The sequence below is a fragment of the Microtus pennsylvanicus genome, chromosome 15 (assembly GCF_037038515.1).
Source record: "Microtus pennsylvanicus isolate mMicPen1 chromosome 15, mMicPen1.hap1, whole genome shotgun sequence".
Classification (NCBI taxonomy): domain Eukaryota; kingdom Metazoa; phylum Chordata; class Mammalia; order Rodentia; family Cricetidae; genus Microtus; species Microtus pennsylvanicus.
Window position 1 is genome coordinate 13,779,298 of NC_134593.1, and position 24,240 is coordinate 13,803,537.

The 24,240-nt window shown below is 45.8% G+C and overlaps 1 protein-coding gene across 3 annotated transcripts in view; it reads right to left on the minus strand.

The window, feature by feature from the left end:
* Slc7a8 (solute carrier family 7 member 8) overlaps nt 1-24,240 on the minus strand; it is a 58,223-nt gene that overhangs the window by 27,131 nt on the left and 6,852 nt on the right. For all 3 annotated transcript variants that reach the window (XM_075949077.1, XM_075949078.1, XM_075949079.1), the window contains 2 exons: nt 7,896-8,100; nt 6,758-6,909 (listed from right to left, as the gene is read on the minus strand). In XM_075949077.1, coding sequence (XP_075805192.1) covers nt 6,758-6,909; nt 7,896-8,100 — 357 coding nt within the window. The remainder of the gene's footprint in view (nt 1-6,757; nt 6,910-7,895; nt 8,101-24,240) is intronic.

Genomic DNA, 24,240 nt, shown 5'->3' on the forward strand with positions numbered 1-24,240 from the left:
ACGACACCTGGCAAAATAAAGTTTTTCTTTTCTGCTTTTGTATTATGCCTACTGAGAACAGTCTCTGGTGTATTATGGGTATTTAGTAACTATTGGACAATGTGGTGAGTCTCATCTCTCTAGTACTTCCCAAGAAGGAAGTGTTTTCCGAGTTACTAGTATATTTTTTCTTCACTTTGTCATGGTGCTGGGGATCAAACCAAAAGTTTTGTGCCGCTAGTCAGTGTCCACCACTGAGTCACATCCCCACCTCTGGTTACACTGTTTTATAGTGGCCATTTTTAGCAGGATCCTGGGATAGCCATTCGGAGAAAGACTTCTGAGCAGAAACCTGATCAGTACCCAGCGGGACCCTGGGAGGACCTGGAAGGCAGAGGCAGAGAGAACACATCCCAGCTGCCCATCGTCACCCAGCACGGGGCATGACTAGCTTACGCACTTCATTCTGACTTATAAGGTGCCCCAGACTCCTACTCCTCAGTGCTAAAAAGGTTGATTCCGCCCCTAAAATGTCCTGCTTCCGACAGCCCAGCATCTCTGTGAGACCAGTTTTTGTTCAGGCCACCACCTTCTCAGTCTGGACAAACGTTTGGCCTGTTTCTATGTTTCACTGTCTTCTTTGATCCAAGTTTGAACTTTATCACATGCCATTCCTCAATAAATCATGTGTTCCTGCTCAAATGCCTTAGGAGTTCCTGTTTTTTAGATATATATAAGCTGTTCTTTCTTGCCGAATATAACCCTCATGTCCTTCAAACTCTGCTTTTGTCTACTGGCTAGAGAAGTCTTCTGGGGGCAAGGGAAAGGCAAGAAGGAAGAGCCACCCAGGCATCTGAGCATAAGAAGTTTGAGTCTAGAGAATGTGAAGGTTCAAGAGAAGATGAACAGGGGATTTAGATCCTGCTGAAGCCTCCGTGTCAAGGGATTAATTTGCAGAAGGCTTGCAAAACAGGGCAGCGTCCTGCTCCAGGCAGCTGGGGCCTCTGCGGAGGGATTGAGAGTGACTCAGGCCTAGAAGAAATGCCTGAAGTTCTTCCCCTTCCAAAGAGCTCAGGGAATGGGGAAAAGTCTGCAGCCTGGGAGCAGCAATCTCTTAGGAATCTCTGCGGAGGGATGGAATCTCTTAGGAATCTCCTGCTGGTAGATGGAGCCCAGGATAAGAAGCTTTTCCCTTCAGCTATGCAGGCAGGGTGCTCCCTGCTACGTGCTCCTTTCTCCACAGGGCGAGAAGAAGGAATTTCTGTAGGGCAAGATCTCCAAGCAGTCCGTTGAGTGACAGCACTGTCATTAAAACGTTGGGCAGTGACTTTAGGCCCAAAAGAAAAGGAATGGAGCCAGGGACTATCTTAAATGCATGCCGATCTCCAAGAGAAGAAAGAGAGGCAGAAACCAAAAAAGGTTGGGAAACGGGATTCTTAGAGGAGGGCTAGGGTGTGGCTTGGTGGTAGAAATCTTACTTAGCGCGTGTTTGAGACCTTGGGTTCCTCCCCAGCGCACACCACCAAACCCTGGCCAAGACTCAGAGGACAGACTATGAAAGGGCGGCCTGTATACCCAGCGCCCATTGAGCCACTGCAGCCACTGTGTTTATGACAGTTGTTAAATGAAAGTTACAGGAGGCCATGTTTGCCCTGAGCCCCTGCACTGGGGCCCCAACACCAGGCCGAACCTCAAAATGAAGTCATCCGTGCTTCAGTAAACTTTATCCGACCTTCTGAGGCTCAGGATTAGAGAGATAACAGCCACAGTTTCGAAAGATGTCACATCCAATCAATATGACAAATTCCCCCCTGCTCTAACCCATATAAAAAGGAATAATCTGAACTAACTGGATAATAAGCTAATCAGCTGCTTCTTGTCACCATGTCTCCCGTGCCTTAATTTATAAGGACAGTAGCTGTGAATTACTGATCTGCTTTTTCGACTTTTGTTTCTGCTGTCTTCAAGCCCTTCTCTGTCTATAAAAACCAACCTTGTCTGTTAGGACATTAGAAATCTTATTCTTTTTTTTCCAGGATAAAAAAATATATGCTTCTCTGTGTGTGTGTGTGTTGCACACTTGTATGTGCATGCACACGAGAGTGCCAGGAGGCCAGACCAGGGTGTGTGAGTCCCTCGAGCTAGGGTTATATATAGATGGCTGTGAGTCACCAAAGTGATGCGGTTGCCGGGAAGTGAACGCTGGTCCTCTCCGAGAGCAGCAAGCGTGCCTAACTGCTGCTGAGCCATCTCTCCACACCCCCAGGACTTAGTCTGTTTCGTGGAAAGAACTGCTTGCTGATTATAGAAGACGAATCAAACTTAAGTGGGATTTTGAAGTTGCTGGTGTGCACCAGTGGGTATCTGGGAGGCTTGAGGCAGGAGAATCGCTTGGGTCCTAGACCAGCTAACTCATTTGAATTTTGTCTTTTAACTCTAGAAAGCCACTGAACACCCAGAAGACGGGCCCACACGACAGAAGGGCGAGCTGGAGAGGCAGCAGCCGACACTGCATCTACACACCTCATTACACCTCAGTAGATGGGTTAGAATGGGGGGACCTGTCCTCCATAAGCGGGGCGCAGGGATAGGGTGAGGGCAACGAGGAGGTGTGTCACTAGGACTCTTTTGTAATTTATTTCATGGTTCTACTGGAACTTTGTAGATAACCAAGAGAAAAGCAGGTGCGTCCAAACCGAGTTTTAACCCACTCCCCCCAGTATGCTTGCTCTGGGAGGCCAGAGAAAAAGGCTTTTCATCAAATTAAAATGTAAAATGCTTTCTTTTATTACTGCCTGGTGCCCAGGGATATTCTGCTGATTCAGCAGCAAGTAATCAGCTTTGACCTAAATAATAGAATAACTCAAACAGCGCTGTGGTGGTTGCACAAGCAGGTCCAAATCTGCAGTTCCTTCTTTTCCTCTTGTCCTCTTCCCCCACTTCCTCCAGGCTCTGGGCAGGCAAGCCAGTTACATCAGGTTCTTGCTGCCTCTCCACCCCTATTTGGCTTGTCCCAACTTCATTTCTCTTCAGAAATTCTTTTCTTCAGAAAACCATTTCTTCCAAAAACGATCCCATCCCAGCAGTGGGCCCAGGCTTTGCCACACCCACTCTCCTTTGTGCCCCACATTATGGACCAGTGACTGACTGCTCCACCAAGGGTGGCCTTTCTTCAAACCTCTCATGACTCAGTAGGTCCAGTCAATCATCAGCCAAAGAAGACAACGAAAAGCAAAGTTTCCGGAGTAAATGTTCCCATCCCCCCCCACATCCATGCTCTTTGTACTGGCTGGTTTTGTATGTCAAGTTGACACCAGCTACAGTCATCACAGGAAGGAGCCTCAGCTGAGAAAATGCCCCTATGAAAGTGAGTCATTTTCTCATTTGGTGATCAATGCGAGAGGGCCCAACCCCTGGTGGGTGGTGCCATCCCTGGGCTGGTGGTCCTGGGTTCTCAACGAATATGGGCTGAGCAAGCTATGGAGACAAGCCAGTAAGCAGCTCCCCTCCGTGGCCTCTGCATCAGCTCCTGCCTCCAGGATCCTGCCCTGACTTCCTTCAGTGATAAGCAATAGTGCTGAAGTGTATGGCAAACAAACCCCTTCCTCCTCAGCTTGCTCTCTGGTCACGGTGTTTCACCGCAGCAATAGAAACCCTAACTAAGACACTGTCTGCTGCTTCTCTCAAAAGTATGCTGAAGCTGGGTGACATCCTGCCTCCACCTTTACACGGAGACTGTTTCACAGAGCTTGGTGACCTGGCACCTGCTGAGAGGATAGGAGACACTGGATGGCCGTGGCCATGCTGGGAAGGAGTACTGGAATAAGATGTCACAATACCAGGGTGCTGGTGGCACCCTCACCCACTGGAAACTCAGCCTTCAGGAACCCGAGGCAGGAGAATGCCATGTTCAAAGCTAGGCTACACAGTAAATTCAAAGGTGACTTGGCTTACATGGTAGAGCCCTGTCATAGAGCAGGACATGGAACTGACCAGACGTGACAGGGGAAAGCTACAGGTTCAAGGTCTGGAGGATAGCCTGGTCAATACAATGAGTTTCAGGGTAGCCTGACCTATATATTAAGTTTCAGGACAACCAGGGCTACCTGCTACATAGCAAAATCACATCTCAATAGCTCCCTTGCCCCAAAGATGCCAGCATCATGAAGCATGGCATCGACAAAGTGTTTTCAACACGGGCTGCCCCGAGAGACTACTGAAGAAGGCTCCAATGTGGGCTTTTAATAAAGCACTAGTAGAGAGGTGGTGCTTATGAATCCCGCATCAGAGAGGCTGGGGCAGGAAGGCTGCCGCAAGTTTGAGGTCAGCCTGGCCTACATAGCAAATTCAAAGCTAACTTGGGCTACATAGTGAGACCCCACATCCTATTTCCCAAAGCAAAACGACATTCAACAAACCAGAGACCAGAACCTCTGTACACAGGCTCGGAACATCTGGGACCTGTCTTCCATCTCGGGGAGTCCCCTAACGGAGTTTAAGATTTTCCTGCTGGAATACTATCTAGACACACATTTCAAGGATAGTGAAAAATGACTGTTCCCGGAGGACAAGGCTGGCTCTGCTCAGTTGGAGCCACTCTCCTTGCAGCTCCACTCAGGAGGCAGGGGAGGGCCATGGAGACTTTATTAGCCCTTTGAAGGCAGGAAAGGGAGACAGCAAGTGTCTTGACTTGTCTGGGCAGTGTCCAGGGAGGGCAGGCCTGGAGTGCACTGTATGCTGCCTGCCTCTCTGGAGCTGGCTGGAGAGGAGCTCATTTTACCACTTGAAAGGGCTGGGACTGTCCTAGCCGGGGCAGGGTGTGCGTGCGTGCACAGACCTCACGACTTCAGAGTCACTGTGCAAAGTGTCAAACCCGTGGCTGTCTGTGGTAAAGGAACAGCATAGTGTGGTCTGGTTCCTCTCCTGGGCAGGGGGAGGGAGCCTCACAGCTGTGGAGCTCTGGGTTTCTAGGAGAGGGTCAGAGGAGCCCTCTTGTCTGAGACTTTGGTAGCATCAGCGGGAAGGAGGAAGCTGACTCTGTGCACAAGACACCGACACAGCAACTGCCACTCATGTGCTCTCTCCATCCCCCCTTGTTAGCTGGGCTGAAGGCAGAAGCAGCAACTTCTCCCGCTTTCCTACACTACCCCCAGCTCTACCTCCAGCTATGAAGCAAGTTAGTGATCCTAATACCCATGAACCACAACTCCCAACTCTTCTTCGGGCTAGGTCGAGGTACAGAAAGATCTGTGCTCCTAACAGACACCCTCCTGATGCACACACAGGATTGCTTACCATGCATGATCTGATCTCGCAAGGAGGCAGACAGCAACTTGGCCAAGCAATCAGAATGTGTGGAGTAGAGTTAAGGGGCGCACACTCATTTACCTCTGGTCTGTAAACAGACCAGACAAAACATGTGACCACTGCCCCAAACAGGGGGTTCGGCCTCATAGTTCACCTTGCCTATGTGTAGGGTCTGTGTCAGGGCCAATCTCCACCACCAAACAAAGCCCTCTTGCTAAGGTCTCAGATGTCTGTCCTGGAAGATTGTCTAGAGTGGTGGGTCCCTCTTATCCTATCACATCAGCAAGACAGAAGGACAATGGCTGGACCTGGAAATGAATAGCAAGACTGGTCGCCACACTGTTAGAAGCTGTGTACTGAAGGCAGGCCCCAAGCCAACCTTTGAGTGCAGCCTCTGAAACCCAAGCAGTTGCTTGAGGAACTGGTGTGTGAGTAAAGACACGGAGCATCCCAGCCCACCGAGATCACTGCTGTCAGAGCCTAGATGTCGGCTTCACAGAACCTTTCTCATGAAGATCTGCTGAGTCCACCTTGCAAGCCTCTTCCCATCCTGGGTTTTCACTGCAGCCAATTAATCCTAACCATGCCTACAAGGCTTTCCCACCACTTCAAACACACAACGAATCAAAGTAACTCATCCAAGGCAGGCATGGTGGCACGCACCTTTAATCCAGGCACTCAGACAGTAGATGCAGCTGGATCTCTGTCAGTTTGGGGCCAGCCTGGTCTACATATAGAGCTCTATGACAGCCAGGGCTACACAGAGAAACCCTGTCTCAACAACAAACCAAACCAAACCAAACCAAAAACTTATCTAGGGCGCAGACAAAGGATAAACTCTCCTCCGACACAGTTCACAAGGTTCGTGAGTTTGCAATCTCTAAATTGTCACAACTGCCTGTCACGAGGTTATCGGGGTCTTCTCAGCAGCAGTAGAAGCCAGCACCACTGTACTGGAAGACCAAGGACTCCAAAGACCTGGACTCCATGCAGGATCTGCCTCCTAGAAAGTCACTTGCTCTATCCTTAGGAAAATAATAATATGGCCCATCTTACCTTATGAATCCATGAGGTAATCATAGCCATGAGGCTCCAATCGGAAATCAGATGGCAGAGGTGAAAGGGCCAATGTCCTAGCATCAAAAGCGACTGTGTCTCCAAGAAGCTATTTCTACTTCTTGTTTGTGATAGGCTTTCACCATGTAGCCTGTGCTGGCCACCAGCTCAATATCCTTCTACCTTTGCCTTCCAAGTTCTGGGATTCCAGGCATGTGACACCATACCTGGCTTTCTATGCAACACTAGAGGTAACTCTGGAGAATGCACTCATCCAAAACACATTCGTATGGAATGGAAAGTAGAGAGAGAGAGAGAAAGTGAGAGGGAGAATGAAGAAAGAAAGGAGAAACCAGGACATGAAGGCCGTCAGGAAGACTGAAAGAGGCTGAAGTGAGGTCCGGATGCCACTTACACAAGCAGATGGCAGCCAGGAGGCGCAGGCCAGACTCCGGGGGGAAGCAGGTAGGGAAGAGCGGCTGCAGCACATAGTTGGAGAAGGTGAGGGCGATGACAGCTTGGTTGGTGGGGTAGATCACCAGCACAGCAATCCACAGCCGCAGGAACCTAAAGGAAGAACAGCAAAATCACTGGCTGCCAGGGCAGTGAGCCAGAGTCATCAGAAGTCAGGTAAGGGGCAGGGATGGGGGAAGTCTTGAGCAAATGAGCAAATACCAGTGGATTAAAGGCGTATTTCTCCCTTTGTTTCTAGAGATACTGAAGAGGCCAGCTCTTGCCCTATCCCAAACGAGACCCCAAGTCCTTTGTAACACCGATGACATGATGTATCGGCAAAGTCCTCCATACATTTCAGCTAGTGCTAACACACATCCTGGTGTTTGGGCTTTCTCCTTTCCCCTTCAATCCTCTCGGCAACGTTAGCCCTTTATGTCCAAGGGCTGAAAAAGGAAGTATGCAACCCCAGAATTCTGATAAGCAGAACACCCTAAAGGTGTGGCTACTTAAGCAGTTGCCAGGGAGGTATCAGACAGGACTCTTCAGGGCAAGCACCTTGCACACACTTTGGCCCTTTAGTGATGGATGAGTTCCTCAGTCGGGGTTAGAGAAGCCAAGAAAACTCAAGATTGGAACTCTGGAAGGAGGTCACCATCCTTGGCAATGTGAAGAGGGGGATGCTTCATCTCAGGATGCTCCGACTGGGGACACATGTCCTTCACATGTATAGGGCTTCCTTTTCGTGATTACTTTTCCTAGAATTCTGTGGTCACTGTTGTCATTTTCTTTGTTTATAGAGCCTTGCCTATCAGGCTTAAATGTAGAGATAAGAATTGCAGTGTGGCTCATCTACTGGTTACGTGATTGGCAACACATTGGACTTGAAACTCCCGTCCTTGGACTCTTTGGATCTGGTCCTTCTGTCCCAGATTTCTCCTTTCCCTCCACCAGTGGCACTAACTTGCAGCCCATGGACCACATGCATCCCAGGATAGCTATGAGTATGACATAAATACATTTTTAAATGACAGTGTCATATTGGTACGCAAAAGATTGGACATTAGCTTTAGACCATCCAGACCTCCAGATCTGCTCACCCAGCCAGTCCTCCGAAGATGTCCTTGACATAGGAGTAGTCACCTCCAGATTTGGGGATGGTGACACCCAGCTCAGCATAGCAGAGGGCTCCCACAGCTGTGATGATGCCCGTCACTATCCAGACGATGAGAGCCAGGCCCACGGAGCCAGCATTCTCCAGCACACCCTTTGGGGAGACAAAGATCCCAGAGCCGATGATGTTCCCTGCATAAGGCACAAAGATCCAGTGAGGTCAGAAGAGGTGACATCTCAGGGTCATCCCATCTCTAACATGATTCTGAAGCATCTTTGCGATGGGGGTTATGATGTCCTGCAATGATTCTTACTAGGGTCTTATCTCTGATCTGGTTCTAAAATGTCTCCAAGATCTCCACGAACTCTGGGCAGGTATGTCCGGTAACAATTCTTCCTTGAGTAGGGGAAAGGGCAGCGAACTGACACACATTCATAGGAATTACAAGTCTCTTTTATTCCCTGGGAAACTCGTAGGGGGTCAGATAACATTGCTCATATTTTCAGCAGAGGAAAACAAGTCTCAGAAAAGCAAAATGAGTTATGTGAGGCCACGCAGTAGTGACGGCTGGAGCAAGTACTGAATCTCAGGATGCTCCGACTGGCTACTCAGGTTCTAGCTAAAGTGACAGGCTCTTAGAATTGGCTAAAAAGAAAGGACTGGGAACGTGCTCTGCTCAGAGACCATCTGCCGACTAGAAAGCTTCAAAAATGAGCCAAAGGGCAAATTCTTTTGGGCCACATACCATGATGACTTGTGACTATGGGCTGGGTATAGTGACCCATACTTGGAATCCCAACACTTGAGAAGCCAAGGCAGGAGGATAAGGAGTTCAAGGTTAACCTGGGTTATATAGTGAAACCCTGGTTTAAAATAAAGCAAAACATTGATGAGTGGAGACAACAGCCTAGAAGCTGGTTTCTACATGGCCGTGACAGCCCCACCCTTGCTGCAGAGCATGAAGCAAGCCTATCAAACAGTCACAGTTGTTATAGCCACGGCTTCTGAGAGCACAGGACGTGCAAAACTCAGCACCATATTTCAGAGGCTCCCTCTCCGCGGTGTCATATGACCCTCAGAATCACCCCGTAGAATTCAGGGAGAGGAATTTCTCTCCACTTTACCGACCAAAAGGCGAAGAGACTATGGGGTTAAGTGGCTTTCTCTAAATTCCTTAGCTACTGATGGGTAAAATTGGATCTTGAAAGCTGTCTCCTGATGCTTAATCTGGTGCTCTTTTCACTAATCCACTTCTGCATGCTCAGCGTTGGAGTCCTCTCAGAGAGAGGCCAGCAGCAGGCACAGAAAGGGCTCCTGGGTCATGTGCACTGGGCAGGGTGGGAGGAGGGTAGGGATGGTCCCGACGCACATCTTCCTAAACTGGCTTCATTCATCTCTACACTGAAGGTGAAAATGAGGTCCCCTGAACGCCCCCTTCTCACGCCCTTCCCAGCTCCCTGCTCAATGCCTGAAGCAGAGACTGGCTAGGTTCAGGTGAGAGGCAGGGCTGGAGAGCTTGCCCCAGCCTACGGGCTCCACAGTGTCTCACCTTTCTTCGGGGGTTTGGAATCAGTGAGATAAAAAAGTATAAGGTCTGGGTTGGAGAGTTGGTTCAGTGGTTAAGAGCACTATTGCTCTTGCAGAAAACCTGGGTTCAATTCCCAGAACCCACATATGGCTTGCAACCATCTGTAACTCCAGTCCCAGGGAATCTGAAGCCCTCTTCTGATCTTTGAGAGCACTAGGTAAGAATGTGGTGCACATACATACATGCAGGCAAAACACTCCTATGCATAAAATAATAAAATAAGTCTTTAAAATATACCTTCCTTCCTTTCTTTTTTTAAAGACAGGGTTTTTCTACGTAGCCCTGGCAATCCTGGAACTTGCTCTGTAGACTAGGCTGGCCTCAAACTCACAGAGATCTGCCTGTCTCTGTCTCCTGAGTGCTGGGATTTAAGATGTGCATCACCACTGCCTGTTGAACAATTTTTTTCAAGGTATAAAGTTCTATGCTTCATTTTCCAAAACCAGCCAGAACTCCACCTCAATTTACTTCTAAGGCATCCACTTCCAAGCCAAAATTCAATTGCCTTTTCTTTTGAGATGAGGTTGTGCCATACAATTAGTAAGCTAGCCTGGAATTCCTATACACAGGCTAGTAGACTAGGCTATCCTTGAACTTGCACTAATCCAATGTCCCTGCTTTCTGAGTGTTAGTATCACAGGGACACAACACTATGCCTGGCCCCCAAAGTCCAATTTGCAGTCAGGGCCAAGGACACAGTTTTATGAATCAAAGGGGAAGAAAAGAAAAGTCACATTAAATCTTCTACTCCTCTCAGGTGTAAAACCTGTTGTTACTTCTCAAACTGAAAAGATGTAGCGTAAAGTATTCAGGATGCTGAGACAGGACATGATGTATGCATGTATGTGTATTTAATATGTATGGGTGTTTTACCTGTATGTAAGTTTGTGACCACATGCATGCCTGATTCCTACAGGTGTCAGAAGAGGGTGCCAGGTCCCCTGAAACTACAGTTATAGATGGTTGTAAGCCACTACGTGGGTGCTGGGAATTGAATTCAGGTGTTCTGGAAGAGCAACCAGTGCTCTTGACATCTGAGCTGTCACTCCAGCCCCTGGGGCAGGATTTTGAATTTGAGTTCAGCCTGAACAAAATAGTAAAAGTAAAAAAAAAAAAAAAAAACCAGGCCAACAAACAAAAACCACCAAAACAAAACCAAAAAGCCCAACTAAAACTAAAATAAATGCTTTTAAATTTTATTTTATTTTTAAAATCAGAATGGCCATGGTGGTAGCACAAATCTTTAATCCCAGCATTCAAGAGACAGATGCAGGCAGATATCTGTGAGTTCAAAGCCAACCTGGTCTGTGTAGCAAATTCCAGGCCAGCTAGGGCTGTAAATGAGACCCTGTTCCAAAATAAAAAAGCCACAGATAAGAATACATTCTCTTTCAAACATGTTTTCCTTCAGAGATACAAATAGAAATAAAACCAAAGGGTGAAATAGCCCATCAACATGAAGCTCAGATGCAAATATCAGGCCAAGAAGCAGCAGATAAAAGATGTTACAGACATCTTTCTTTCCCCTCCCTCCTCACATGCTATGTGAAGTCCTTTGATAGGACAAGAAGACATCTTTGTTATCACACTCTCTATGAACTGCTGTCTTAGCAGAGACTAAAAGGTCAGGTATTCTAGGCCCCAGGGCTTGGTCATCCTGTCAAGTGATCCTTCAAGATGGTTAGCTCACACTAACCATCCCAGCACTCAGTAGGCCAAGGCAGGAGAATTGCCTCAAGTTTGAGATCAGTTCTTGAAGTACAGTGTTCAACTCTGTCTCAAAACAAGACAAGAAAGCAAAAACATTGTTCACCTGCCAAAGCTAACTGCTCTGCTATTCCCTGGAAGACAGGAAGCCCGGAACAGAGAACATTAGAGTCAGAGCTGGAAGAGGACAGTAAATTCCTTCCTATCTGGGGATTATCACAAGAGGAATCCAAAGGGCCGTCTAAGAAGAGAGAAACAAGCTTAGTCTACAAATCAGCTTCAGGGTTAGGAAAACAACACTGGGAGAAAGACAAGGGTCGACTTTGGTCTTAAGGTAGTGAAATGGAAGAAGAGGAAATGCCCAGGCGTTTCTTGAAAATGGGAAGAGCAGTTTTGGTGGGAAGGTGGGGTGTCCTGTTAAAAGTTCTGCCTGCTCAGGAATGAAGAGTCAATGTTCTACTAAGGGTTCTGGGCAAATAAACAGCCATAAGAATCAACCAGGAGTGTGAATACTTTTGCAGCCTCTGGGACACTGTCAGAGTACACACATCACTGGGTCCCCTGGCAGATGAGGTATACAGCACTAGCTAATCTTTGAGGGGGGTCTGTGGACTAATTATTTCTCAGAGGAAACAAGTGAGGTATTATTATCCCCATTTTACAGATGAAAAAACAGAGACCCAGAAGGTGTTGTGGGATATTTGGATACTGTGTGAAGGTGTTTTGCTGTGATTGGTATAATAAAATGCTGAATGGCCAATAGCTAGGCAGGAGGTATAGGTGGGATTTTTGGGGAGAAAAGAAAGAAGAGGAGGAATTGAGGCACACAGGGAAGCCAGGAGACATGGAAAGGAAACAGGAGGTATAAGATGGAAGAGAGGTAACACCACACAATAGAATACAGATTAATATAAATGGGCTAATTAAGTTATAAAAGCTAGGTAGGAACAAGCCTAAGCTATAGACTGAGCTTTCATAATTAATAACAAATCTCCATGTCATTATTTGAGAGCTGGCTGGTGGGACAGAAAAAAGACCCATTACAAATGGTTCCCAACATGGGGCCCATACAGAGTCCACTGCTCACAGTGTAGAGGCGGGACTCCTTTAAGAGTCCCAGCTATGCAACAAAGCAATATAAAAAGAATAAGCCATATAAAGATGGGAAATGCACAGCATGGATCATGTATGGTGTTTTGTGGGTTTTGTTATTAAATGATAATATATTCACAGGCGGATCTCTGTGAGTTCGAGGCCAGCCTGGTCTACAAAGGGAGTTCCAGGACAGGCTCCAAAGCTACAGAGAAACCCTGTCTCAAAAAACCAAAAAAAAAAAAAAAATTAAAATTAAAAATAAAAAACAATTGTTGTTAAGAGGCATTGTATTTTGGAAGCTATTAAATTAAACCAACCTATATATTTTAAGAATGCCTTAACTTCAAAATGGTAGTCAGAAAATATGTTGTATTGGGGGAGAGGTTATGTTTCCAAAGGAAACAAAAAAAATTATAGTTCTCTTCAAAATTAATAAAGATCAATTTGACTGGGGAGACCTCCTGAAAATCTTGGCTACAGACATAAAGGAAAACAACAACAACAACAAACTACAAGACAGGTGACATATATGCTGACCCCTCTGCCTGGGGACAGAGACATGAACAATCTTGTTGGCTACAGAATCTTCATGATTTATTATTACATGCCATCCTTTTATATGGCATGGATGGAGGTTTGGTTATATGGTCTAAATAAACTTATAAAGTTGACAAATGCCTTTACCTATTCAATCATAAAACAAAAACATCTTTAGCTGATTTATACACCCCTCACATTCTATATTTGTATTAATACAGATATATATGTTACCTTCAAAATTTTGTGTATTTTCAGAACAAAAAAACCAGACACCAATATAGACAAGTAACCCAGGTTATCTAGCTTCAAAATGCCTCTGCTACAGTTTCCTCAAAATTCTGGGGTGGCACACACCTTTAACCCCAGCACTTGGGAGGCAGAGGCAGGTGGATCTCTGTGAGTTTGAGGCTAGCCTGGTCTACAAGAGCTAGCTCCAGAATAGGCTCCAAAGCTACAGAGAAACCTTGTCTAGAAAAACAAAATACAAACAAAAAAGCAGAACAACTTCAAAGCTGCTTGCTGATATGGTCCAGTCTCACTGACTACTTCAGTCAAGATTTCAGATAAGCTCTATACTTTCCCATCACACAGAGATTAAATAAAAAATGCAGCTAGCTCTCCCAGGACTTGACCATTACCTCAATTTTCTCAGGGTCCCCTAAAGATGCCATTGTCTACAGACAACAGGAAGAAGTCTAGAGAACACAATGATAGGGTGGGTGGTTTTTGGTCATTTTGTGGGTTATGAATGTTTGTCATCCTTTAGAGGGATTGGTTACAAGTTATTATTAGTCATGGTCAAGAAAAAAACTAAATGAAGGAGATTAGAATCAGGGATTTCTTTCTGAAGGAAAAAAAGGAAGGATATAGAACAGAAATGATGGGTTTAAAAGGGTAGATTGTTGAGTTTACTTTTTTTTTTTTTGGTTTTTCGAGACAGGGTTTCTCCGTAGCTTTTTGGTTCCTGTCCTGGCACTAGCTCTTGTAGACCAGGCTGGCCTCGAACTCACAGAGATCCGCCTGCCTCTGCCTCCCGAGTGCTGGGATTAAAGGCGTGCGCCACCACCGCCCGGCTTGAGTTTACTTTTGAACAACCACTAGTCTCAAATATTTCACATTGGTATGGATTTTTGTATATTGATACAAATTTAAGGTTATTTTTGTTATACTGTATATATATATATTTCTACTCTTGTTTAAGGTATTGTATCTATACAGCTAGCTCACTTAAAAATATAATGTAAAGTTTTAGTTCTTAAAAGCTATTTATGATAATAAAAAATACACATTAATAGTTGTCTAGCTGGGCAGTGGTCGTACATGCCTTTAATCCCAACACTCAGAAGACAGAGGCAAGGAGGATCTCTGTGAGTTTGAAGACAGCCTGGTCTACAAGTTCCAGAGAGAACTATTTCACAAAGAAACCCTGTCTCAAAAAATGAAAAAAAAATATAGTCATCTATAACAATCAAACTTATAGTCATGTTAGGTATGTTTTCAAGATCAAATATATATCTATATATATATAAAATCTATCTATCTATCTATATCTATATATATAGGATATTTGAGACAGGGTTTCTATGAAGTTTTTGGTGCCTGTCCTGGAGATATATTTTAAATAGATAGATCATTTTCAAACTCTTCAGAGACATACAGTCTTTAGGATGTTTTGATAGCATAGGGCCTTTCTTGATAGTGACACATCTACTCCTGGCAGCACCAATTTACTTCAAAAAGAATGATGGGCATCAAAGAACCTCCATATGGAGTTCGCTTTTATTGTAGTAAAGTTAGCCACTTGGCAAAAAAAAAAAAAAAAAAAAAAAAAACTGTCCTTGTCTTGATGGCTGACAGTATGCTGTCCAATTTGGACAGACAGGACACAGAAGAAGGCGAGTGATAAACTTCACCAAGACCATGTAAGACAGTCTTTTCAAAAACTTCCTGGTTCACAAAAAATCAGATATTCTAGGTCTGTAGGCTGAAGATGGATGCCCCAATGGTGCAGCGGAATCTTGAGTAACTGTCCAGGTGGTCAGCTATTTCTGTCATTGCTATAGGTTTGGAAGTTGCTTGCTTGGCACTTCCAGTTTACTCAGATAATAGTATATCCTTCTTGGGTCTTTGATGGGGTTGAAGACAAGATAGTAATAGTTACAGTTTTCCTTGTTACCAAATTCAGAAAAGAAGCTTATATAAGCGATGCAAAGTTTATAAGGTTGAGAAACATAAAAGCTTAAGTTGTTTGTCTAAAAAGGATGTTTTAAGGCCTAAAAAGATCTTTTTTAGATGATAATACAAGTTATGATAGAAAATGGTTTAGGCATAAAACTTTGGACTCCCTAAGATAGGCTAGATAATACAGTACTTTCTCTGAATTTGCCAAATACAAATGAACTGGACATTGTGAATGTAATTCTTACCTGATACTTGTTCTTATTGTAGATAGTTTTACTATGTTAGAGTTAAACTATTTCCTTTTTATTTAGACAAAAGGGGGAAATGTTGTGGGATATTTGTACACTGTGTGAAGATGTATTGCTGTTGTATTGCTGTGATTGGTGTAATGAAAAAGTTGAACAACCAATAGCTAGGCAGGAAAGATAGGTAGGATTTTCTGGGAGAGAAAGAAAGAGGAAGAGGAATCTAGGCAGGAAGGAAGCTAGGAGACACAGAGAGGAAACAGGAAGTACAAGATGGAAGAGAGGTAAAGCCATGTGATAGAACATAGATTCATATAAATGGGTTAATTTAAGTTATAAGAGCTAGTTAGGAGGGCTGGGATGTAGCTCCATTTGTAGGATACTTGTCTAGTGTGGCTAAATCTCTGGGTTTGATCTCCCACATCACTTAAACTGTAAATGGAGGCACACCCTGTAATCTTAGCACTCTAGAGATGCGGAGATAGCCTGGACTATAAGGCTAATCTGAACTACATAGAGAGACCTCCCTGCCACACACACCTAAAGAGCTAGTTAGGAATAAGTCTGAGCTATAAGCAGAGCTTTCATAATTAGTAGGAAGTCTCAGTGTCATTAATTGGGAGCTGACTGGAGGCACAGAAAAGACTGTTAGAGAGGCCTCACCTCACCACTGACTTAGTAGTGTCTGGGTTGAAGGCTATATCTTCTGACCCTGCTTCAAGTACTTGTGAAAATAGGACTTTCCTACATATGTTAGGACCATCCTTACACGCTCCATTGGGCAGCCAATGGGAGTTGGTCTTATAGAGAGGTGGAAGGCAGATTAGACTTCCTTCCCTTGGTTCAGTTCTATCATCTGTAGTGGTGATTTAAGGATATGTGCTAAGTACCTTGACTCTCAGAATTGCTTTCTTAAAAACACTAATATCTGGTCTTCCTGAGATGACATTCTTATTTACTATTGTAAAAATGGAGGCTCAGAAAGAGAGAGAGAAAGTGACTCTGTCAAAGTCAAATGTTTTGTAAGCAGCTCGGGCTGGTGGAGAAGCTGAGTCATTGAACGTCAGACCCAGGGTGTCCTCCAGACTCTACGCTGCTTCTCCTCCGGCAGCAGCACTCTGCACAGTGTGGCCTCGGGGCCTTTAGGAGGCTCCAGACAGGAGAACTAGAAAAGAGATTTTCCACCTTGGTTTGAGTCTTTCTTGATATAGAGGAAGGAAGTTGACTTCTGTGGGGATTTTACTTTCCTCCCTTGTTTTACTCTTAGACCCATTGTCTAAAACAGTGATTTTCAACCTTCCTCATGCTGTGACCCTTTAACACAGTTCCTCATGTTGGGGGATTATGGTGGTAACCCCCAACCACAAAACTGCTTTCATTGCTACTTCATAACCGTAATTTTGCTATTGTTATGAATCATAATGTCAATATCCGTGTTTTCTAATGTTCTTAGGAAACCCCTGTGAAAGGGTCATTCGACCCTCAAAGGGGTCTTGATCCACAGAACTGCTGGTCTAGAAGGTCATTCAAAAATGTGATGCATGTTGGGCATGGTGGTGCACACCTTTGACCCCAGCACTTCAGAGGCAGAGACAAGTGGATCTTTGAGTTCAAGGCCAGCCTGGTCTACAAAGTGAGTTCTAGGACAGCCAGGGATACACAGATACATCTGGGAATCCTGTCTCAAAAAAATGAGACAAAACCAAACCAAACCAAAGAAGAATGTGATGCACGCATGCCTGTCTGGTAGTGCCAAGGTGCCTGAGGTCAGGGTTTTAATCCTGTTTCCACCCACACTCGTTAACACAGCAATCATCGGCAGATCTTTAGTAAAAGCTGCAGTTTAGGATGCCTGGACAATGAGGCTTAGCTTGACTTGTTCTGTCAAAGAAAAACCATGCAAACTGTTTCATTAAGAAAGAGGCCAAGTTGTGTCAGTGGGCAAGTCTTCATAGGAAAACTGCCAGAACTGAGAATATCCACATTTGCTGTGAATAATCACTAACTCTCCCTTCCGGGTGCCAACACCCATGTGACCCCCATTATGGCATTACTCACACCGAGGCTTGTTCATACTAGAATGTCGTAGCCTTCAAAGAATTTTCTAAGAAGAGAAATTACAGACTTGTAATGTCCAGAAGACTTAGATCCAAAGACCTTACTCATGCCAGTCTTCAAGTTCAGCCACAGCTTCCTGCAGGGTATTAGACAGAGGCTGAGGCCAATGCTATGACTGCGGAGAAAGCTGAAGGGAACATGATTTGTACTTCTCCCGTGGGTGGGGAGGAGGAGAACACCAGCACTTTAGGACCTGGGGAACGGAAGTGGGTCAGGCTTTGATCCTCTCACACACACACAGTGAGCCCTGTACACACATTCCCATCAGGACTGTACAGACAGCTTCTGTGGGAGTGGGAGCAGGCCAAGACCCTGATACAGGCCCTGTTCGGTTGCATAACAAAGATTAGAAATGCGGACAGTATCCCCGCCGCTGCTGTTCTGGATTCCTTACTACAGAGGCCGGCAGACTCAGGGTTGGAGGAGCCACAGCCCTCCCCACTCACAGGCCACGAGATTCCAGTTTTTCTAAGATTCATTTCCTTCATGTTCACACTGGGAGTAACTCGCCCTACCTGCCCCGCTGTGGGGATCAAGGCAGCTTACATCTATGTAAGGCATTCTCTAATTCATGAAATGCTAAAATAACAATAATCACTAGTATTTATATCAGTAGAGACAGTGTCCAGCCTGAGACGAATGCAGTAGATTGGCTTTGGCGGTTTGGCTACTAAACAGCACTGTACAGCCAAGACCACGAAGCATCCTCTGATTCAGCTGTCTGCTTGTCCAGGTATAATTTGTCGAGGCTGCAGAGGGCCGGGCAGCAGGTAATTGCATCTCAAGAAGTATTTATTGATCGCCCACTCTCTACATGTTTGCCTTGAAAGGTAATTGGGAAGTACTTGTTCATACATGGCCCTTTAATGAACCAGATGGGGCCAATCACCACCCACCAATTACGGAAAGACAAGAATTATGGCCCTAGGGGCTACAGAGCCGAACCCCCACTGGTTCCTATCAGGGACCCACGCACTACCTGCAGCATTCTCTGCCTTCCTTGGTGGGTTTCAATCAGGGACAATTTTGCTCCCACCTCCAGGAAACAACTGGTAATGTCTGGAGTCACATTTAGTCTTCACACTGGAGTAAGGGTACTCCTGGAACTTAGGGTATAAAGGCCAACGGTGCTGCTAAGGATCCCACAGTGACTAGAGAGCCTCCCAGAACAAAGAAAGATCTGGCCCAAGAGGCAACAATGTGTGTGTACATATATTGCTGTGCATTTGCCGTGGGGCACATGCTGAAGGCAGAGGATGACCTCCAGGAGGTGGTTCTTCCCTTCTAACGTGTGAGTTTGGGGATCGAGCTCAGGTTGTCAGACTTGAGGGCAGGCACCTTTACCTACTGGGGTATCTTGCCAGCCTTATCTTAACTATTTTTATGAGACAGACTCTTACGCTACCCAAGCCTTGAACTCAATCTATGGTCAAGGATGACCTTAAGTTCCTGTCTTCACTTCCTTTTTTGTTTTTGTTTGTTTGACAGGGTCTCAATATATAGCCTTGGTGGTCCTGGAACTCACTCTGTAGACCAGGCTGGCCTCAAACTCACAGAGATCCGCCCGCTCTGCATCCTAAGCATTTGGATCAGATGTGTGGGCCACCATGCTGAGCTATCTTAACTACCTACAGCTCAACAGTATCAAATAACTTCTCAGCAGTGGAGGCTAAGTACATGGCCCTGTGCATGCTGGGCAAGGCTTTACCACAGAGTTTTCAATCTCCTGTTGATTTTTCATTTTAAGATTGACTGGCTGCTGATAGTTAGCAAACACTCTAAGCACATATGACATGCTAAATCTGTAGGAATGTGAAAGCGAGATCGACTTCTGCTCTCAAGCACAGAATGAAGCCCGGGCATGGTGGTACATGCTTTAATACCAGCACCCAGGAGGTAGAGCCAGGTGCATCTCTTGAGTTTGAGGCCAGGCTGGTTTACAGTGTGAGTTCTAGAATAGCTAAGGCTACATAGAGAAACTCTGTCTCACCTCAAGAGAGGGGTAGGGAGAACTGAGCGAAGAGGCCAAGTATGGTGGCCACAGCTGTAACTCCAGTTCTAGGAAGGCAAAGGTCAGTCTCCTCCACACAGTGAGTTCCTGGCTAGCAGGGCTACATAGCAATGTTTTGTCTCAAAACAGAAAGGATTGAATGAAGATGTTCAGGTGAAAACAAGAGTTAACACATCAAGCTGAACAGAAGTTGTGTTATTCTGATTATAATGATATATTAGAATGGATGGCTACCTAGGAAAAACGAAGGCCGAAGGATCTCAAGTTCCAGGCCAGCCTTCATGGCAAAAAGTGAACGAGACTCTAAACAAACAAAAATTCAAAAGCATGGGGCTGGAGAGATGGATCAGTGGTTAAGAGCCATGTTCTTGCAGAAGACCCAGGTTCAAGTCTCAGCACCCATCTGTAGGCAACACACACATACATTTTTTTTTTTAAAAAAGATTGCTTTAAGACATAAAAGAAGAAAAAGAAAAGCTTCTTGAAGAAAAGAGGATGATACTCACACCTCTGTGGAAGCCATTCAAATTCACAAAGAAAAAAATGGGGCAACTGGCTGGCTGCTAAGTAGCCACAGCCCGAGCCGAGCTGGCCCAGACCAGTGAACCCCTGAACCCCACATTTCTGAACTAGCGTTAGTGAATGGTGGATGTGGGTTGGGGTGAGAACTCAAGTGGGGTGGTAAAAGGTGAGAGAGCAAAGCCTTTCCCTGAACACAGACCAGAGCACAGGTTTGTCTTAGCACTCTGCAAGGAACCTCCACTAGGCCAGGCTTGGTGGCACACACGTGTAAACCCCGCAACTGGGAGGCAGAAGGAGACGGATCAGGAGTTCAAGGCCAGCTTTGGCTACTTAGTAAATCCAAGGCAGCATGGACGCAATAAACAAAATAAAAGATGGAAAGAAACTTCCACTTTACAGCTAAATAAACCTGTAGCATTTTAAAATGACAACAACAATAAGACTGAGGTTGTAGCTCAGGTGGTAGAGTGCTTATCCAGCAAACACAAAATTTTAAGTTTGGTTTCCAGTACCACATAAGCCAGGCACCATAGTCACCACTTGTAATCCCAACCCTGGGGAGGCAGAGGCAGGATGGTCAGAATTACATAGTATCTTTGAGGCCAGCCTGGAATACATGAGGCCCTGTTTCACGGCCCCTACCACTTAGGGACAAAAAAGGTTACAAAGGTTGTATATAGGGGGTGGAAGAGATGGCTTGGTGGTTAGAATACTTGCCACAAAACCACGAAGACCTGTGTTCAAATACCCAGAACTATGTAAAGCCATGTGTCTGTACCAATCTTAGTGCGGAGAGGGAAAGTGGAGGCAAGAAAATCCCCAGAAGTCAGAGGGGCCAACTAGCCTGGTATATACAGTGGCAAGCAACAGAGAGACACCTGACATCCAAGGTTGTCCTCGGACCTCCACACAGGTACCGTGGCATGCACATGCCCCTAGTCACACTCGTGAATGCACTTTGCGTTCACACGGAGTCACACACACACACACACACACACACACACACACATCATGCACAGAGAAGCATTTTGCTAACTCCAGACCATCTCTAAAGCCCATCCTTTCCCGCTGTATCTCTGATGTTCTTTGAAGCTCTACAACACACTCATCCAAATCCTGGAAATTTTTGGCTTAAGCTTCCTATTTTCAGAGCCTGGGCCTAAAAGACTTTTTAAAACTTTCTTTAAAATATTTTAATTTTGAGACAGGATCTTGCCATATAGTCCAGGCTGGCTTCATACTCTTGTGGCAACCCTACTGCCCAGCCTCCCAAGTGCTAGGATGACAGGTACGAGCCTCCATGCCTGGCTCCCAAATGCCTCCTTGAAGCAGCCTGAAGTTCGTGTGTTATTTCTTGCTAACCATACCCCACACCTGTACTGTGGAGAAGCAGCTGCAGCGTTTGTATCCACGTGTGAGCGAGCACCTTCCCAGGCACACAGACGAGAAGTGCTCGCTCCGGCTGCTGCACCAGCTTTAACAATGGACAGCTCTGCCTGAGATCTGATCCATCTGCAGGCACGCTATGAGACCGTCGGCCCAGCAGTGATGTCACTGACGCTGATGCTGAAGAAGATATTTAAAGCAAACCAATGGGAACACCAGTGAGCATGACAAAGGATGAGGGACGAGGCGATCGACAAAGCTTTTCAACTCTAACTTCAACCCTTCTATAAATAACACAGCTCAGAATAGACTTGTGAGATGATTTTGCTTCCTAGAAATGAAACTCCCCCATGCTCAACACAAGGCCTAATCATGCACAATCACAGTTAAAACCCTGAGCAGCCCCCATCTATGCCTAGCAGCCCTGGGCTCCAGCCTGCACGCTGCCATAGCCAGGTGTCCCCGGAGATGGGTGTGGTGAAGACTGCTCTCTGTTGGCATGTTCTGGGAGGCCAATAAGAGGTAGCGAGCGCATCAGGGAATTAAAACTCAGAGAAGGGAGCCAGTGGCTACAGCTCAGTTGGAGAGTACTTGTATAGGGCGGAGCAGGTCCTGGGTTCAAGCCCTGGAATGGGGGGTGGTCAGAAGAGAGCAGTTTCTAGCTCCCTGGGGCTCCCAAATGGTCCTTGTTTTCTGTAGATCAGAATCTTTTCCTGGAACAGCCTGCTTCTGGCTGCATTTTGAGATCTTGCCCATCATCCCACAGTAACAACAAGAAAACATGAAGAACAACAACAGAAATTCCTGAAGCTTTTTTTTTTTTTCGGTTGAGTTGGGAACAGATTGCTGGCTTAGCCCTGCCAGGAAAGCAGAAACCTCAGTAGCCTTAAGAGAAGGTCTGGCCTGTGTGTGTGGCGCCATCTCCCTGACCAAGTCATTTGATTTGCTCACAGTGTTTTTATGTCTGCTATGTCACCAATGCTGAAATGAAACGGGCTCTTAGGTCTGCTACTTAGTGTCGTTTGTTTTGTTTTGTTTTTGGAGACAGGGTCTTACTAAATAGTCCCAAGCGCTCTGAAATTTACTATGATGTGAACCAGGCTGGCTCTCAAGTGTAACCGCTTTCCTGCTTCTACCTCCCAAGGGCTGGGATTTCAGGCAATCAGTCCCGGTTTAGGTATTTTTAAAAATCTTTACTGGGTACTATGTTTCTTTCCTAGTATTTCCTGCTAGTCCCTTATTCTGCACAGCTCTGCCCTTAGAGGGAACATATTTGTGCCAGAGAGCTGCAAGTTCAAACAAACTGCCCTTGAGCTCTCTAGTTCCTGCAGGCAGGAAGCATGCAACAGGATGCCTGGCCCCAGCCACCTTGTACTCCATGCTGGGAGCATGTCTGCATTGCTCGAGGACCCAGGTGGGCATCCATCTCTGCTATCAGCTGCTCATTTACCTACATGAAATCTTTATTTCTATCCTGGTGCCAACTGCGCAAGGTTCCTTGAAGGTCTTGCCGGGCACTCTGCACATGGTAAGCAGAACACATTCGTGGGATGGTACTCCTGACTAGTATACTGCTGGCTATACCTTTTCCTACTCACCAAGATGTGTTTGTTTTGAAATGCTTTTGAACTGGCTTCTGTCCCAGATTCTCTTTGAGAACAATGACAGTTTTAACATATTTCCATCTTGAATGAACCAAATCCTAATAGTCCCCTGGCTTCTTTAAAAATAGAACATAAGCTTAAGAAGTACATTTTCAGACTCGCTCCCTCTAGTCAACGTTCAAGAAATGGTTCTGGAATCAGACACTAATCTGTGCCATTAGAGGCTAAACTGTAAGCTCTTCTGCAGGGGCTGAGTCCACTACACCCCTCCCCTTCACTCACACACATTTGCTTTCTCTCTAGATCTCTCTCTCCTCCCCCCAGCTTCACTTGTGTAGTTCAGGCTGGCCTTGAATTTAGCATCCTCCTGCCTCAGCCTTCCAAGCACTGAGCCGACAGGTGTGAGCTGACACACTCGGCTCGGATACTCCTATTTTGAAAAGGCTTCCAATGTCGCCCACCCATGGTTTCTCCAGATCCCACTCCCAGGGCAGCCCCCCTCCATGACCCTCTCCAGGACCACCTGGCACGAGCCAGCTCTCCTCCCCTCTCTCTGGATTGTTAGAAATGGTTTTGGACTCAGACATTTCAGCTACCAGCTGTGTGGTCCTCAGCAAGTTACCTCCATGACTTCAGTTTTCTATATTTAAAGTAGCTACAACATATACTTCCAAAGATTGTTGACAGGATTAAATAAGATAATATCTGCAAAGACCGTACAGCACAGTAATTGGCATTTAGTAAGAGCTCAATAAACACCATTCTGTTCTAGCTGGGTATGGTGGCATATAACTTTAATCCCAGCCTTTAGCAGGCTGAGAAAGGAAGTTAACCCTAGGTCAACCCATACTACATATCCTGCATCAAAAACAAGCAACCAAACAAACAGAAGTCAGATGTGTGCTTTGCATCTGAAATCTCAGCGCTTGAGAGGCTGTAGTCGTAAGACTGCTACTAGTGTGTGGCTAGCCTGGGCTACATAGTTACAAGGACATCCTGAATTAGAGAGACCCTGCCTCAAAAAAGTTATTGGATGGTGGCACATGTTTAAAGTTGGAGGCCACCCTCAATCACCAAGTGATTTCTAGCTCAACTAGACAGACGTAGTGGAACTTTGTCCCCTCCAAACAAAGAGGCTGGATTAGCCGTGTAAGAGTGCACACTGCTCTTTCACAGAACCAGAATTCTGTTCCTAGCACTTGTGTTGGGTGGCTCACAGCTCCGGCTCCAAGCTGTCTGATACTCTCTTCTGGCTCTGAAGGCACTGGCATGCACATGTCCACACACAGATACACATTTGCATGTATGTATTTATGAATGCATGTATGTATGTA